This window comes from Diprion similis, chromosome 2, assembly GCF_021155765.1.
Source record: "Diprion similis isolate iyDipSimi1 chromosome 2, iyDipSimi1.1, whole genome shotgun sequence".
NCBI lineage: Eukaryota > Metazoa > Arthropoda > Insecta > Hymenoptera > Diprionidae > Diprion > Diprion similis.
In genome coordinates, this window is record NC_060106.1 from 6,641,728 (window position 1) to 6,655,184 (window position 13,457).

At 35.5% G+C, this 13,457-nt stretch overlaps 1 protein-coding gene across 1 annotated transcript in view; it reads right to left on the reverse strand.

The window, feature by feature from the left end:
- LOC124416155 (protein vein) overlaps positions 1-13,457 on the reverse strand; it is a 235,837-nt gene that overhangs the window by 10,675 nt on the left and 211,705 nt on the right. Inside the window, exons 6-9 of the mRNA XM_046897077.1 lie at positions 12,927-13,001; positions 10,090-10,401; positions 8,184-8,378; positions 3,588-3,611 (exon numbers count right to left, since the gene is read on the reverse strand). Coding sequence (XP_046753033.1) covers positions 12,949-13,001 — 53 coding nt within the window. The 3' untranslated portion in view covers positions 3,588-3,611; positions 8,184-8,378; positions 10,090-10,401; positions 12,927-12,948. The remainder of the gene's footprint in view (positions 1-3,587; positions 3,612-8,183; positions 8,379-10,089; positions 10,402-12,926; positions 13,002-13,457) is intronic.

Consider the following 13,457-nt stretch of genomic DNA (forward strand, 5'->3'; position numbering starts at 1 on the left):
GTCATCGGCTATGATTTTGCCTAGTTTTACCCAAGGATGTGTCAAATTATCGCAATGATTATAACACCTGCAAGTCAATCGGATAGAATTACAGCTCTGTAATAATTCCTTACTTATACAGGCATATATTTATAAAGTGCATAATAGTATACCTAATATTAATTATATCTTGTTCGTTACGAATCGCGATTAATTTTTAAGTATTTCCCGATAAAAACTAAATTCCAACTTAATATTACCTTAGGCTCTATTTTTTTAAATTTTTTAATAAACAATTTATTCCCTTATTGTTATACAATCCCACGATGCTCCTCAGTTTTAGGATATAGGTACAGATAATTGCTATTTTTTGAGAGCCGTGGTTATACAACCGTTGCAGTATAAACGGTTTATTATAGTCCACCATTATAATCAATGCCTGTAATATTTATTATTATTGTTGTTATCATTATTATTAATAATATTATTATTACACGATAAAATACTTTTATTTTTCGCTGACTGCGTGCGGTGTTCTTTTATCGATATTGTACCGCAGGGAATTGAAAAAATGCCACTCTTCGTTACAGTTAAGAAATATTGATACTCGACGGAGTAAAATTTCGATAAAAGAACCGCGTCGTTAAATCCTTATATGATATAATAGCCTACGACTTTCATAAATCATCCGATATAAATACAGTATTTATTTATATATACATATATGTGTACATGTAATATAACGTGTACGAATACGATTAAAAATTACGCTGAAAACGTAATTGCGGCACTAATAAGCTTGCACGGACATCATACGCTATAACATTCTTTGGTAGAGAATCGTTAAATTATTATAATATTTTTTCTGTCTTTGTATAAGTATAATTTCGCTCGTTTTTGCTTTCAAAATACACTGCAGTTCAATTTTTGATTATTCGATTTTCACAAATAATTTAAATTGAATGCCTTCGATATTATAATATATAATTTACTATGTATATAGGGGGTGGGGGAGAGGAGGGGAGGGGGGGGGGGGGTTATTTTGACAAGCATATGAATGTTAAAAGTCTTCAAGCATCGTAGATATTTAAAATAGTTATCACGGCCGCCCCTGAATTTTGGTTTCCGATTCCGATACGTAATTTTCAACGACATGAAGTGAAAATCACTCAGTTAAATTTGAGTATGAAATTTTATTATTTAGATTCGAGTAATTCACTTTATGATCTGTAAAAATTATCTTCCGAACTTCAAATTGTTCTTTTACATCCACTTCAAGGCGGTACGGCGACAGTTTTTTTAATGTAGTTGTATTTCCTCTTTTCATGCATTTTCATGTTTTGTATTGTTTCAAGTAATTTTTAGGTAATACCGTTAACGTACTCCACAGTTTTCATGTCGGTGTAATTTCTCGATTGCGTGATTATGTAAAAACGTATTTTAACGGAAATTTCTGTGAAACAAAGTTGTAACATGCCGGTTTTATCTGTGAACTGTGTACCTGCAGTATAAAATTATATATCTCGTAAAAGGTCACCGTGATATTATGCTGAATTTTATAACTAGTTTGGAAACTTTTTTTTTTTTTTCGTTTTTCTACGAATAAAATAATCCTCTTTTTAAACACGGTGTACAGCAAAATGAAGCATTTACATCGAAGATCCATTGATTAGCGTGCTTTATCTGCATTGAATCAGAATCCGTTCGTAATATTCTGATATACGCAAAGATTTTATCAAATTTGAGCCAATGCTATTTGTATCTTGATCGTTACTTTACGACTGCGGCCTGGGTTGGGTTGTAATTTTTATATTATTTTTCTTCGATCAAATTGAAGGGGAAGAGGGAATGATCCACGGAGGATCAACTCATTTTTACGAGGTGCAGGGAATACGATTACCCTCCTCCTTTGCTCGTAGCCTTTTACCCAACCTCTCCGATCCTCTCCTATGGCCAATTCAGCTCGCGTATAAAATCATGATTTCGCGAATTTTTTTTATCTTCTGTATTCAAACCGCTCCCACAAGGGTCTGTCGGTGCTTCGGAGCTGATGCGGATAAGAAAGGCAAAGTTCTCAACAAATCGTGGAAAGACTTCGTTGTAAAATTATCAAATGTTCCTTGCGGTGTATATTATTATTGTTCAGAGAATCATTCGCACTTTTTTATTATTAAATTTTCACTGGCATTTAGTATATTCGTGGATTTTGAAAAACCGCGACGATGGTTCGTGTTATGCAATGAGATGAATATTCATTCATTACAAGCAAGTACATTAACTTGAGCTGCTTGCTTTGCTCCATTCAATAAGTCATTCGTATGGTTTAAAAAAAAAAAATCAGGCCGGCTGGAATTTGATAAATTTACTAAGATCAAGGCGTATATTGGCCTGTGTAAAGTGGCATGTTATTCCTTATTTACGGAAATAAGACCTTACATTTCCCATTTTTTGATTTTCTTTTTTTTTTATCAATTTCGAACCACATCTGTCTGTATTATTGTAAACTTTCAATAATATCAAAGGAAAGTTCTTAATTTGGATGAAGTTTTTTCGATTTCGTGAGATCTTACTTAATTCAAATAAATTTTATTCCAATAACGTGACTATTTTAGAAATTCAAAAAGCATTGATTATTTGAACAGTATGTACTTAACGGTGTAAGAAATAAATTAAATTAAACAACGAAAGCCTTGAGGCTAGTATATTTATTAAATTCCAGTGCGCTTTGTTTAAACCAACAACTAACGACTTATCGAATTAATCAAATGAGGAAGGATAAGTAAGTTTTTTTCTCATCATCAGTGAGTCGATATCGATGATGTATGTTAGTAGAAAAAAAGACCTTTTTAATTTATAACAGAGAAGATAAGGTGAATCGTACATAGACCTGATTACAGGTGTATCAGATCTGATATTTGTGAAAAGTGTTAACTTATGCCGACCGCCTCGAAGCGCATCAATCAAAATTCTTTCACCCACTTTCAGCTCGTTGCATAAAAGAAAGCGTGTTCGTTGGGGTACTCAAGGGGTTTACCTTGCACCCCCGAGGGTTTGAGAAATCTTGAGTGAGAGAGGATAAAGCGAGATGTAGAACGGGAAGATCGATAGAACGAGACTATCGGAGATGCACTGGAGTCAGTCTCGCCATTTGGTTTTGCGATATCTGCTGCAGCCCGGCGAAATGCGGTTTTTGATTTTTATTTTTCCACCCCATTTTGCTCGGTGAAAAAGATATTAACTCCCATGGGCGTCCCGACGCCGCACCGTCGACTGACAGTGACGGATGACCTCGTATGCAAACACGGAATATAGAGGAAGGCGATAAGGTATCTACATAGAACCACTGTGCCGAGCGTGCTCTGAGCGGTTCTCGAATCCTTGCGAATTCTCCGCGACGTGACACGTTAACCTGGACATTTGTTAAACCTGCGAGAATCCGCGAGGATTCGTGATAAGAGCTGCACGAATTGCTCGTGAGAACGATTTGCTGCTTCCGATTTCTCGTTGTTTCTTGTCTTCATCATGCCTATGAAATGTCGCGTTTTCTTCGGTCCCAAAATTTTTCACCATAGCTTCGATCTCGGTGCTGAGGTCCATGTGGCTTCAACCCTCGTACTCGTCCTCGGCTGGATCTGCAAATAAGGAGGAACGTGGGTTATCGCAATTATCCAAGTTGTACTCGAGCCAGTCAATGTTGCTCCGTAGTTCATTGATTTGATTGATTATTCATTGGTTGCACGTTAACCGTTTGGCGCTGGGCAAATAAATTGACTCGACGTGTATTGTGGTGGCGTTATTTATCATAATGACTGACCTGTTATTGCAGGAAAAGGCCAGGGGACATAAAATATTTGATAACATGATAAATTGCCTATGAATATGGGTGGATTGGACTGCTGAAAGTTCACAAGACTACGACGATTGTAGATATTTTTCATATTTATATTTAACTGAATTCGTATGCATGGAGGGAAAGGATTATTTGAGTCACGTGATATTCGTTTTATTCAACTAAATGCGCCGAGAACAATATACTTGCTTAATTCAACAACAAACTTTTGTTGGCCTGACAAAATTTAATTGTAATAACTAAACATTTTGTTAGACTGATAGATCTTGAATCGAGACAAATAAATATTTACTTCACTGCCCGTGACTGTACATTTAGTTGATTCAATGATTTTTTCTTCTTAGTGTATCAGTTGCAATATTTAGGCAATTATGTACATTTTGAGATCTTTTCTCAGTCTGAAAATGTTACCCAATAGACAGAGCACACAATTATTGATGAATTGGCGATGCGCTTGATAATATAGCTATTAGGGTGTTTGAGGTAAAAATAATTTACGATTTTCCACCGTGGCATCCCCTTAAAAGTTTCTTCAGGGTAAAAGAAAGATTCTGTTCAAAGATCGGCGTTCTATGTTACGTGTAAGATCGCGCTCATTTGATTTTTCACTTTATTCACATATTTTTAAATTCATGAGGAAACACGTTGTAGCACTTCAATTATTATTTTTCTCCTTACATTTAGGTATATTCAACCCAAAGATCAAGATCAATAACACTACAATATATCAACCGGGTATCTTATTCTCCTAAGTTAAAAGTTCGTATCAAATTATGTAACTATTTTATGAGATTGAATTGGTAATGAAAAAGTGGTCCGATACACTTCACAAAAATCAGGTGGAGACTTGATATTACAAATGTAAACGGGTCTTCTTTGTGACGTAAATTGGTATTATGATTAATGTGGGCAGTAAAAAGAATTTTAATCACGATTATTTACGAATTCAAAAAAGTGCAAAAAGTGAATAATTAACCGAGTGCGATCTTTTGACAAAAACTTTTTTTTAATCTAAAAAAACTGAGTGAAAAATCGCAAATTTTTTCTCTAAAACACCTTAACGGCAAATATTCGATTTCTTCCCTTGGGTATAATCTTCTGCATTATAAGTATACGTATGGCGTACGGATATCGGTTCCGTGCGTGGTCACGTGATGTGTGCTCATGGCGAATCAAATCAACGACTGTTTACTTCATTCGTGTCTAAGGCATACGTAAGTAAACGGTGCCGTGTCGCGAGTAACTATGCAGTATATTGCACGGCGTATTTCGATACGTGAAAAGCTCCACTTTATTTGTGTTTGAAGAGGAAGGTCTGTAAACATTTCAGGTTGGGGTGCCCGGATAATCTCGGAATTTTATTTCCGTTATACTATTAAATTTATGTTTTCTCTTCAGGCTTTCCGTGCCTCGCCAAGTTTCACAGAACTTGTCGTATTGTATCCACGCGTATTAGACTAGATTTTAAATCAGAGTAGATCATGTTTTTTTCACTCGAATAAAGTCTAAACATTGGTACTGGCTTGAAAAAAGTAAACTATCCTGTCCAGATCCTCTAATAAAATCATTTTCCTGTTTTGTAAAAATAGTATATTACAAATACGCGAGGTGAGAGACCATTGCTTCCTTGTTGCACGCGATTCTTTATATAATGAGAGTATATTACGCGTTTTTTCACGAAGCAAAAAATAAGCGTAATGTCAGATTTATTCGCGACAGCGCATGCGCGCAGTACCTACAGAAAACTCCCAGGACTTAAAAGTCGTTTTTTCAGCACTCCGCGCATGCGCATTTGCAGACTGACTCGACGATCATAGAAAACTGTACTTTATGTACGAAAAACAAGCATGGAAAAAAAGCATTTACAGTGAACAAACATTCTATTGCCCCAACACCTTTTTCCCCAGTTAGACGATAGATAAAAGTAATCAAATCAAACTCATGCAGTAAAAATCAATCTCGCAGTACAAGTCACGTATAGAAAAAAAAAAGAATTAAAATAAAATAATAGAAAAACTGTTCAACTCTGATTTGTACGTGTATAAGTTTGAATATTGCTGAACTCGCTTGTAATTCGAGTAATCATGACAGATAGAATTCGACGAGCGAATGGTGGGCTACCTATATACCTGTAACTGGGTTTACTCTCGTTGGCTGCAGTGGCCGAGGATTTTTCCCGTGAAATATTGGAGCTGGGTGACTTTAATTGAATAGAGGAACTGGCAGGTGTAGGTCCAGGTTGGACGGAGAATGGAGGTGGAGGTGTACCAGGTACCTATTAGCGCGAATACATCGTCAAGTGCAGCTGTCGTTAAAGTTCGCAGTGCAGCTCTGAAAAGCACGACCGACCTGGTGTGCATTGCATGAGCTAGTTGGCGACATCGATGTCGCGAAAGCCTCGGGGAAATATGATTGTATTTTATCGTTCTCTGTCACCGCGGGTAGCGTTACTACTTGTTGCTTCCGGCGATCGTTGCACTAGGTATCTGTATTGACGTGCTTACGTGCTCAAATTTCAAAACTCTTGCTTATTATCGATGAACTTCTGTGATAAGCTGAGTGTGATATATATACATGTATACATATATAAAATTTTCGACGCCCACAATTTCCATCGCAAAAAATATTACTAATTGGCTATAATTTCTGAACGTCAAAGTGAATGATCAAAATGAAAAGTTGTAATTGTTATATTGCAATGAACTTTTTCCGAAAAAAATACTTGAAGACTACGGAGTGTTTACAGCAACGGAAATGTGTACCAAAATGAAAAATAGCAGCAATGTAGTGAATAATTGGCAACGAATATACGGGACAGAATTTTTTAATTTTTTTTTTTGTCAAATTTGCCGTCTCTCGAATTGATTATGAGTAAAACAATTGAGTTCTATAAGTGTAGCATTTATAAATCGTCAAATCACATAATTAAAATCACTTTCATGTTGATCCAAATCGAGATAATTGATTTTACTCAGTCTATCAAAGTTTATAAATCTCTCGAATACGGGAATTTTAAACACTGATTGTTTTCAGCAAAAAATATGCACGAATGTTTGTAGTGAAAATTTTTCAAATTCAATAAAAATTCAATTTTGCCATCCTATTACTTTTACAGGCTTCTCAGATATAAATTTTGGCTACATCAACCATTTTACAATTAATGAATACACTTTTCCTCCCTTTTCAGATAAATTTTATCCGTTCAAAAGCGACCAGAAACACGTTGTAACGCGACTGTTATTTTATTTCTGTCAAATTATCTACGCTGCGGCCATATATAACTATTCGCGTTCGCGTTACTACTTGGCGGAGCAGGATTGTCGATCAAAAAGTGTCCACGAACGTGAGTAAATATTCAGTGGAACATTCGCTCGTATCATCGAGTTTTACAGCCACTGGTACCGTATCATGAAATATTCATGTTATATAGAAGCACACCGTAAATAACACGTGAGATTTAGGTATATACATTTCATACGTAATCCCTCGGCACATAATCTCCGGCTGTTGCGCATCATGATGGTGGAGTGATTAGGATAAACAAGTAGCCCCCCCCCCCCCCCCCCCTCCTGTAGATCATGCATATTCTCAGTGTACGATGCGTTTGTATCTTGGCTCGATCGGTTATTACAGTGGAGAAATTTGAATTGGAAATACCGATTTGCAACTGCTCAACCAGAGTAACATTTCCAGTGCAGAGTCAAGATAAGAAGCTGCACACGGGCATCGAGGAAAATTTTTAGTAACGTAGAATATCCTTGGAATAATTGCGGTTCAAATGTTGTTCGAATAATAAGAAAATTTGCTAGAATGCTTACGAATATTATAAATGCGAAAGTATACTCGGAGGAAAGGATTATTTGAGTCAAGTGATATATTCGTTTGATTCAACTAAATGCTATGGTCAAATGGAGCGAATAAAATACTTACTTTATTGAGCAAAATACTTGTGACAACGTGTTTTGTATTTTGAGAATATTCGTATATTATACGATGTTGTAATAATTTATAGGGTGAAACAATATTACATAATATGAATAATTTTTATCGGTTCGAATGTTCGAACTCTACTCGAGGTGTCGTATATTTTCTTTTAATTTTACCAAACCACGACTTTTATTTTCTATTCAAATCCGTATTTTGGCACATCGATATTTTAAAACTTAACTTAACCACCCTAAAGTCAAAGTTTTTTCAAATCTCGAGAACCGAAAGACAGAATTCCAAGTTAAACTTCCAATGAATCTGTGAAACGAAACCGCAGGTGCCTTAGCATTATCTATTCATTTCGATGTCAAGGCCCGTTGTCTCAAGCAAAACAGTGAGTGACGTTTTAAAAGTTGAATATACTTACCTTCGGAGCTTCTGAAATTTCCGAGAACAATGTGAAGACGATTCAGGGGTTGGAATATCCAATCAACTTCACTAAAGTTTCTCTTCAAAAGTGCTGCTCTGACGAAGAAGCATGACGTAGAGAGTTTGGCCAGCAATCTAAGGCTTGTGGTGACGTATAACTGTGACTAGAAAATCTCCGCCACAGCTGTAATGTCTGCGAAACAAAAGGAAAAACGAACATGTGAAAAAAGCTTTGCGAATTTTATGATCGTGGATAACGATACGCGCGAGACGCCACGAATATATACCTACAAAATTTTTACGCGGCATGAGAAGGCCTCAATCAACTCCAAGCATTACATTTATCGGGATTGATATAAGGGCAGGACTGCTACTGCATGTTGTTCGATATGATCACCCAAATGGCAGCTGTTATGCTATTTCCATCAGGAACATCGACTTTTACACGAATATGGGACGTACAGTGGTTTCAAAAATTTTTTGAAATGAAAACGTGACTGAACAAAAGTTTGAAACGTGTAACTGAAATCCATGAAGGTAAATGTAGTTGAAAAAAAACTTCAATTTTAAGAAACAGAAATCACATTATTTTGCTATTTTTACCGGAAAGTTCTTATAGTTTTGTTCAATCTTGATCTAATTTTACTCACAACCGATTTTGCGAGCTGACTGTATATCCCATACATTCTTAGCGACGCGTTTCAGACTTTCTTTTCTCATCGTTTTTTTAACGTCCCATCAATTATTACTCGGAAATGCTTACACGCGAAAACGATTAGTGTTATCGTCAATCGTCAAAATTATTATTATTACGTTGATCCATGACGATCCAGAATGGCCAGTTGCAAATAAATATCAACAAATATTGTCCAGAAGATATTTCCGGAGTTTTTTTTTCTTTTTTTAACACTAACAACGGAATAGCTGGTTTCATAAACTTTCCAGCTGGTTTAAAAGTACGTTTTGATTCGTATTGGGGTTTTTCTTCTTAACTTTGACTTTCATTAAATATTCGAAAACATTTTGAGATCCACCGTTCGTGGATGAGGGATCGTGCGCAAACTGTTTGCACGTGTACATCGAACTTGAAATTCAATTATCTTCAAACTACATATTTGCACATGGTAAACCAGGAGGTCCTAACTCAACAGAAGCTCGTAGAATATTTCCCGCTGACAAACGTGAAAGGATATCGAGTAACGGGATTTCCTTCAAAGTTTTTCGTCTATCATTGATAAAGTAAATTTCAATAGCTACTATTATTTTTCGAATTTTTACTTTCTCAGCAGGTTTGTTTTTTACAAGAGATGAAATCCTATTGCTTTCCGAAATTAACAGCATTATTATCCTTCAATAGTCATAGTCATAGTCAATAGTTACTAATAGGATGCTTGTACTTTACAGACGAAGGAATATCGCATGAAATTCCTTCAAAAGCTAATGATAGTTCAGATATGTTTTCCATTTTGGAAGGTACTGATAAAAAACTGATTACAGAATTCAGCACTTTTGTAGAAGAGGTTATATAGAAAAACATCTCATCGTGTACTTTCGTTATTTCGCAAAAACTACCAGTGTAAAATGAATTCAGAAAACAACTGTAAAAATGACTTTTAACTGATTTTTTTATCTCTGCAAATTTTGTCAACGAGAAGGATTATTTTCTTTTTTTTCTAATGTCGATTTAACTGATTTGTTACAACCCTCATCCACATTTAATGTAAAATTGAACGAATATCAAATAATGCAATAAATTGCTTAAACTTCCTGCCTCTGTATGAATATTTTTCCTTGCAGATTTTACTATGCATGTATATAAAATTTAACATTTAAACAAATAGTCATCAACATCGTACGAAAACGTTGTTTCATCATGGATTAATGGAGTAGGTATACAAACTTACCTTGGGTTGAGTAACAGCCCCAGAACCAGCAAGTTCCAAGATGAAATAGATAAGACGAGAGCAGAGAAGACAAAAACGTAGAAATAATACTGAGAGAAGGAGATACAGAAATCATTTGAAAGTATAATAATAAATTGGAGAATGAACGGACATTTGTAAAGTATAAGCATAAAGCAGGGCGGGTCCATTGGGGGTAAAACATTGGAATTGCGGGTTATTTGGGGTCGGAGAAGGGCAGGAAAGGCGAGGGTGTCGGGAGTATCAAGTAAGGCTACAATAAAACAAAACACGATGTATGTCCCGGTGTGCAAGCTGCAAGCAGAAAGAAATTTACGGAAATTTCGTTAGTTTTTGTTAATAGATGGACGATATTTCTAATGTATAATTCTTTTCTTTCAATTTTAGCCTCTCCTCAGGAGGTTCGTTGGCCGATACGTTTTATTGATTTTGTTACAAGGTAGTCGTACGTTGAGTATTTATCAAATTTAAATATATTCGCAAGTTAGCAAGATTTGTTTAATAAAGATACAAGAATTAAAAATACTGGTATTATAAATGGAGGAATAGACATCGATGTTTCATTTCAAATTTCTTAAAAATTGTTGGAAATCTAGTAGATTCGTTCAATTTCACTCTACGATAGCAATACTTTTTATTTCTTTTATTCTGAAATAGTGGTATATTCAGAATTTATTTAATTGTTATATGCATAAACTGTGAAGATCTATTTGAAAATATAACAACAGAAAATACTGAGATTGCAAAGGAACTTTACGAATATCATAATTTGATAAATACTCACTTAGGACTTTCTCGTGACAAAAAAGTATTGATTGTGTAATTTTTTTTTTCAATTTCAAAATGCAAAATATTTATTTGACATCATAAACTTTCTCACAAATTTTAACTTGTCAAATATGTAATTTTGAAAAACCGTATTTTACGACTAAACGGCAATTCATTTTCAGTATTGCTTTATCTTTCAACGGTTTGTGGACACACCAAACACGAAATCTCTGATGTGAATTAATAAAAAGGGTCAGTGTTTGTTTCCGCAAATAAAGCTCGTGTGGATCAAACCGTGTAGATACACATACAAAGTTATGTTTACGAGATATTGCACGTACGGTATGGAATTTGCACCAAAGTCCAATATTACATTAAAAATTTCCATCTACGTTTGAAAAAATTTTGCGATAGAAGTAGAAAAATCTTTCTGTTCAAATTTTTTACACGTTATAAAAATCGAGATTTCACTTCTATCTTCACCGCGAAATATTCGAACATGGAATTCTATGCGATTTCTGACTACGTATTCTCGCAAGGACGGCATAATGTGATATACGCTGGTTCGTGTTGCGGAAAATATTGGCACTCGGTTGCATGCATCTGTAGTCGTATGCTGTACAATTCATACTCGGCCCATTCCCTCGAGATTTTAGCGCTTCGGTATCAACGGTTTTAAATTCACCGTTTACCACCATTCGCCACGTTCCCAATTCCCGGGTAGGTACAGAGATAAAAGTAAAAAAGAGAAATGTGCGGAACACTTTTTTCCCAAACGAAAAATACATAGAAAAAAAAACATCCGTCCCAGGGTGTTGCCTATTTATTATACAACCAACGCGACATCCGTTTTCCGTGTTCATGCTTTCATAACTTGTAGTATGTGACGCCTGATGGCTGACAACCTGAGTTGCATTCGAGCGATTAGTTAGCAAAACAATCATCTGCCGATTTGCAATTTGCTACGATTATTATTGAACAATATTCTGAAAATCAGCTGAATTTTCACTTATAAATTGTGAAAATATTTGTCAACTTTTCGGGTTTAAGAACGCGGCATATCAAGAACGGATGACTTTTACTCCTGTTTTGCAATTCTATTTTTATAGAACTAAATACACTTTTCAGCATGAAAAATATGCAAATAATGTCGATTAATTTAGTTAATTATCGCAGAAAATTGATTTGGTAAGTATTTTATTGCCTAAAACCTTGCAACTCTTTCTAGATTTCATGGAAATTGTGTACAATTCAAGCATCATAATCACACTTTTCGGTTTCGAAATGATATAGATCTGTTTTCATACCAATCGGTGTCCTAATTTTTGTATGCCTAATTCACACAAATATGAGCTTTGGATTTTGGTGATACCTTCTTTCAGGAATATTTTCATTATTTAACAAAAGTCGTATTATTTATAGATTAAGATTTTAAATTTCAATATGTTTCACTTTGAATGATTTCGTGATGTTGCCGCCCCCTAATTTCATCGACATAAAAAAATCACGGTATACTGAATCAACCCAGAAGATGTTTTTACATTATAAGATTATAGATTTTGTGTATTTCGGTTGAAAAATGAATATATATTTATGAATATCCCTGAAGCTGGTTTCGCTCTTAATCATATTCCCCTTACACAACAAGTGGCACATGTTTCGGAAAAGTTTTTTTGCAGGGACTTATATGGTAGCTTAGGAAATGTCAAAGACTTCAGTATGTCATATTATTTCACAATTTTCATAATCTTTCTGGAGAAAACCTCTCCAGCAGCAGATATTCATAACGCCGCCACTCTATTCTTGAAAATAATTTCTTCGAGGTAAAACACAGTCATATGCGAACGTTATACTTGCACATACATGTACATACAATGTACTTAAAAATTTTTTGTAGAAGCAGATCTTTATTGCGTTGTGCAGAGTGCTCGAGGCAGACAGAGTGAGCAGAGTGAGGGCGAGAGAGAGAGAGAAACAGAGAGACATACATATGCGCTTGTGTAAAACATTATGAGAATAATTTTCGTTGGTCGGATCAATTCTCAATTTACCTTGACAGTGCCGCTAGATGCGCTAGAAGCGGGCAAGGGAGATGTCCTCGGCGAAGGAAGAGTACTTATCCATTTCTTAAATTAGAAAATTAAGTCAGAAACTGTCCATGGCTTGGCCATGTATGTAAAGAGGTGTTATTTTATACACTGCAAGCGTCAGGACCTCCTCTCGTACTGCTTTGATGATTTTTCTTCTCACTTTCGCGCAAGCGACGGGAGTAATTTTGAGGAAAGATCAGGGGATGAAGGGTCGGGTGACGTGGCAAAAGGTTGAAGTGAAGGGGTTGGAATTCTTCTGGTAGTTTAATCTCGCATAGCAACAAAGTAATGCGCCGGTGGATTCTGTGGCGCTTTTTGTACCCTGCTTCAAGTCACTTGAGACTAGGCATCTTCATTTCAATTTACACAACCGAGCTATTACAATGATCTAATTAATTTCTCCATTCGTCGTGTGTTACTCGGTGTAACTGACGTCAGGCCAATTTTTTTAATTGTGTTATGTTATTTAATTTTATGTTAAATTCGATGATG